The sequence below is a fragment of the Gossypium arboreum genome, chromosome 10, assembly GCF_025698485.1.
Source record: "Gossypium arboreum isolate Shixiya-1 chromosome 10, ASM2569848v2, whole genome shotgun sequence".
Lineage (NCBI taxonomy): Eukaryota > Viridiplantae > Streptophyta > Magnoliopsida > Malvales > Malvaceae > Gossypium > Gossypium arboreum.
Window position 1 is genome coordinate 14,794,898 of NC_069079.1, and position 5,486 is coordinate 14,800,383.

Sequence of the window (5,486 nt, forward strand, 5' to 3'; positions counted from 1 at the left end):
TCGCGTCATCATCCATTCTTTTTGGATTTAAAGGGCCCCATCGTTCCCTTTGCACACTAATTTACCGTTGCCTCTCCTCTTCTGACAGTAAATATGGCTTACCATGGATCCTGAACCATGACATGTATTCTGGCACATATGCTAACTCAGGAACGATGATCGATTCCCGAATAGGTATATAGTCATACTGATTTTTCCACATTTTGATGTATTCTGACAGTATCTCGACCAATTCGTATTCAATAGTCGTAAGTCGACTTTGTGCTCATCATCGAGCACCTCAGGTGCCACGAGAATCGGTTGTCAGAATCCAAATTACTGCAATACTCTATCTGACTGGTGCATCTCCACGATAGCATAGTTGACCAATGGGACTTTCACATGCCAAATGTTCAGATTTTGAAAAAATTCATCCGGAATTACTGCCTGAATTATCGGATCCTTGTGTGGTGTCCATTGAAACTACATGAACATGATAAAAATATTAGTTATATATGTATTACTAAATAATAAATATTAAATAAAAAACGACTATTTTATTATGTATATATATTTTATTTAATACTTACTTGTGCTTCTGGCCGTTGGTCTAATAGAAGCCGTATATCTTCAAGAGATGTGGGTATTCCAACATAACTCACCGAATGGTTCCACCTAATTAAATAATTTTTTAGCATACAATTATATTTTAAATCTATGTAATAATTGTAAAATCTAATATAAAATTTTCTTCGTTATTAGTGGGAATGTATATGAGTGGTTTACTCGAGGACATAAAAATGGAAAGCGAAACCGTGCCCATGTTTGCAGTAGTGATAAGGATCTTCTGATTTTGGCTTTTATTCGGTCGTGTCGCCCCATACATCTCCCGGTACAATGTTGCTAACATGGTAGACCCCCAACTTAATTCACCTGCTGCTCTAAAATCAATGAGTTTCAGCAGCCATCTCAGATGTACGCGGTTTCCTGACAAGTCTGGCATTAGATAACCTCCAATCATTTCAAGAATGTATGCCTGAGCATATCGTATTCTTTTTAGTTCAATTGAATCATTATTCGGATCCAGGAATGTGTCTCGTAACCAGCCCATCTTGATCCAAACTTCGTTAATATTATCCAGAATAGCACCCAAAAGCTCGTAGCATATGGCTCCCCAATCAGTAGATTGAGTGGACCTAGTGACTGGGTACCCATCCACCAGCAATCCCAATTGCAATTGCATGTCTTCTAGAGTAATAGTATACTCTCCGCATAGAAGATGGAAAGTGTGCATCTCGGGTCTCTACCTCTCTATCAATGTACTGATTAGTTTTGGGTCCTACTTGCACCCTTGGCCTATCATGGCCATGTGCCAAAAACCTGCTTCCCGCAGGTAATTCTCTATCAACGGCAATGGAGGACCAGACATATTACGGATATAGCATTGCAACACCTGGCCTACAAATTGTTATAAAAATTATAAAATAAAAATTAATTAAAATTGCATAAATGAAAAAAAATTAAATAGTATTCAAAAATTAATTAAACTTATCACTTACCATTGTCATTTGATTGACAGAGATGTGTTTGTTATCGAGACAAATTAATTCTCCGGCCATTGTTAACACGATCGAATATTTTTGTGATTTAAAAAAACCTAATTCAAAAAAAATTTAAACAGAGTTTTTTTGCAAAAATTAAAGAGAGCTTTGACAAAAACTTAGAGAAATTTGAGAGAATTTGGAGAGGATTTAGAGAGAATTGTGAGATTGTGTGAAAAAATGAAAGGGGGGAGGCCTTTTATAGTTTTTTTTATCGTTGGAGTTCAAACGGTCAAGTGACCATTGGAGGTCAAAATGTGTCCCTCGGGGAGTGTTTTGTCCACGTCAGCACAAAGCGCGCCTTCAAGGAAGCACTTTATGCTGACGTGGACAAAACGCTCCCCTAGGGATGCATTTTGCTGACACGTCTTCTGACTTCGTGCTAAAGTGGATGTGCTTTTGAAGAAAATGGCCATTTTCGGTAAATAATCAAAATATCGGCCCATTTCGGTAAATAAAGTTATAAAAGGGTGTTTTTTAGTAAATTAGCCTAAATAGCCATCAAATATTGAACAAAGATAGGTCCCAAAATTCAAAATGACAAAAGTTAAAAATAATTTAAATAATAATAATATAACTATTACAACCCAACACATGTTTTTTTATTTCTCAAATTAAATATAATTTGTTCAATTAATTTAAATAAATTAATTTCTCAATTAAATTATTTTCTCAACCCAATTCCAATTTCATTAAAATCATGATAATTTTACCATAAAAGAATATGTGAGAAAATATATTTAACTTTTCTACACTCAATTGGATTCACAATGATCAATTAATTTAAATTCATTTTTGGGCTTCAATTAATTAATTAATAATTCAAAAATCATAAATTAATTCTCAAGTCATTTTCATACTTAGTGAGAAAACCACATTCATTTTTTAATGTAACCCATTTCTCTAACTTTATCATTTCTATCCATTTCTGTTTTTTGATTCATCTTACAATTCATTTATGGTTTCAACGAGCTAGCGGAAGGATCGATTGAAAATATTCAATTGAGGCTTAAATGATTTATAATTAAGTTCCAACTTTTTGCCTATTAATTATAAACTCATTTCCCAACAACATATCATTACGAAAGCAATTTAATCAGTGCTCGTCTAATGACCTTGTCATAAGTGTGTTACCCTCATAGGATATCCTTAATCTCTTCGAGATAATATCTGTTTTCCCAATATGATCCTATTTTATCTCATGGCAACCATTACATCTTCATTCATGAAAAGTTAATTACTATAAAATAGTAATAAAGTCATTCATCACAAAGACAAATGACCTATGGCAAATGAGAGTATATTATTTACCCATATCTCGGGCTATGAATTCCATTGTTTTGAATTATGCTACATACTGTAGAAGTTGTACCGCGAACGTATCGGCTTTTGCTTCATTATCCATTCGACCTTAAGCTTTTACTTACATCAAAGTGTATGAGTCACACATACATAATCCATCATCCACTCAGGATTTAGGTATGTCACACTATGAACGTAACAAGTGAATAAATCCATAAATGGATTCAGGATCTATTCCATTTGGGTCCTGCCAAATGTACTGTCAATCTAGTCAGTCACATTTATGTCTCTATCTTTTAGGAGTTATCCGCTCCAATGCCTAAGACAAGACATCTTCCCAGTCAGAATTGATATATGACATATTAGTCTTTCAATCGATTTGCTTATTTCTGATTAGACTAAGGACCTGTTTAGGTTCGTCTACTAATACAAGCTGTCTTTACGTATTACAATCTGACCATGTAATATTGCTTAGTATTAGTTAAACATTAGATAACCAATGAGCAACATTTGCTTCCATTTTACTTTGCATGCAAAAATTATTTGAGGAAAATTTATACAAACTGTATTAATTTAATTAATAAATTTATTTTATTAACCAATTTTTTCGAAAAAATGAAAAGTGTATATTAACAAAAATATTACACCTAAGGCACTAGATCCAATAGTCTCCCACTTGCCCTAGTGAAGTAAGTGAGTCATGTTTCTCATTCTTATGTCCTTTCATATGTTTCCCCAAAGAGCTCTCTAGCGACTAGATTATTGGCAAAACAAATCCCCAGGGTTTGTCCTCATATTCGTTCTTTGACTATATCTACTATTTTGTCAAACACTACTATCTACCTTATGATACTTTGTATCAATGTGTTTTTTCCTTATGTGGTTTCTTTGATCCTTAGCCATATCCACACTGTTACAATGCCATAGCTTTTCCATACCTCATATTCGACCCTCTATAGTGAAGTTAGTAGTGCAACCTTGCTTGACACTTGTTCATATTATGGGCTCATCATCTAGGACAAAACACAGCCTGATGTCCATTTCCTTAAATACTAACACGTTTGAGTTAGAATCAGTATATTCGATAGGAGTAAGATCTCATCTGAATTACATAAGTAGATAATCCATCATTCTCTGTAAATACTTGAGTATATGCTTAACTGCTTGCCATTGTCTTGGTCCTGGATTCGCCTGATATCGGCTCACCAACCCTACTGCAAAATAGATACCTAGGCATGTGCATAGCATATCATACATGAGACTTCCTACTGCCGAAGCATATGGAACCATTTTCATGTTCTCTCTTTCTTTTGCTGTCTTAGGGCAGTCCTTTAAAGAGAGATAAAATCCCGATACAGAGGGTTGATTTCTCTTCTTTGAATCGATTATTGAATAATGCTATAATATCTTGTCTATGTATGAAGCCTGAGTCAGTGCTATCATTTTGTTCTTTTGACCCCTTATGATTTGAATGCCTAGAACAAAATTTGCTTCTCTTCAGTCTTTCGTGCTAAACTCTTAGGTTAACTAAATTTAATCGAAAGGTCCCTACATCATTCCCAATTAGTAGAATGTCATCGACATATAGAATGAGATAGACCATCTTTCCATCCCCTAAACATTTGTAAACACAAGGTTCATCTACATTTTGCTCAAATCCAAAAGTCTTAATCGCTTGTTCAAATCTTTGATTCCATGAGTGGGATGGTTGCTTAAGTTTATATATGGATCTAAGTAGTTTGTAAACTTTATACTCATTTTCTTTCACTATATATTTGATGGGTTGTATCATATAAATGCTTTTTTCAAGATATCCATTCAAAAACATTGTCTTGACATCTATTTTTCAATTCTTGTAATCGGGAGCCACCGCAATGGATAACAATATGTGGATTGACTTGAGGATGAAAACTAGAGAGAAGGTTTCTTATTAATCAATACCTTTCTCAGTATAATCTTTTTCTACAAGTTTGGCCTTATAAGTTTCTATTTTTCCATCTGCATTTCTTTTCCTCTTTTAGATCCACTTACACCATATGAATTTTATCCTTTCGAGTAAGCCTACAAGTTCTCACACTGAATTGGAATACATGGAGTCCATCTCAGCTTTCATAGCTATTTCACAGAGCTTGAAATCAACATTTTGCATCGTTTCATCATATGTGAGTGGGTCATCATCTTTCTGTTCAGTAGACTCAGTGTTAAAAACACTTCTGCCAGATTGGAAGAACTTAGGCTTATGAGAGACCCTCCCATTGTGAGGAAGCACCCTATGCTGTTGATCGTTAATAGAACTATTATTAGGAGTTGGTTCTAGAACCGTTTCACTAGGGTTTTGTATATTTCCTGAAATTTCCTTGAGTACCTTTTTACTCTGAAGTTTAAAGTCATTCATGTAAATTTCTTCAAAGAAAGTAGCATGAGTTGACTTTATAACAATTTACTCTTTCGGGTTATAAAACAAACCACCCTTTATTCCCTTTGGATATCTTACAAACATGCACAATTCTGTCAATGAGTCCAACTTTCTCGCATATTTTTCCAATATGTGGGTTGGGTATCCCCAAATCCTAAAATGGTTAAGATTTGGATTCTTGCTATGCC

At 34.4% G+C, this 5,486-nt stretch overlaps 1 protein-coding gene across 1 annotated transcript; it reads right to left on the reverse strand.

Annotated features, from left to right (window-relative positions):
• Nucleotides 1-409: 409 nt before the first annotated feature.
• Nucleotides 410-1,273, reverse strand: LOC108474528 (protein MAIN-LIKE 2-like). Its single transcript, XM_017776481.1, has 2 exons — nt 913-1,273; nt 410-462 (listed from the first exon to the last, which is right to left on the reverse strand). Exons 1-2 carry the CDS (start codon nt 1,271-1,273, stop codon nt 410-412), a joined length of 414 nt encoding a protein of 137 aa, XP_017631970.1.
• Between the last annotated feature and the right edge of the window lie 4,213 nt (nt 1,274-5,486).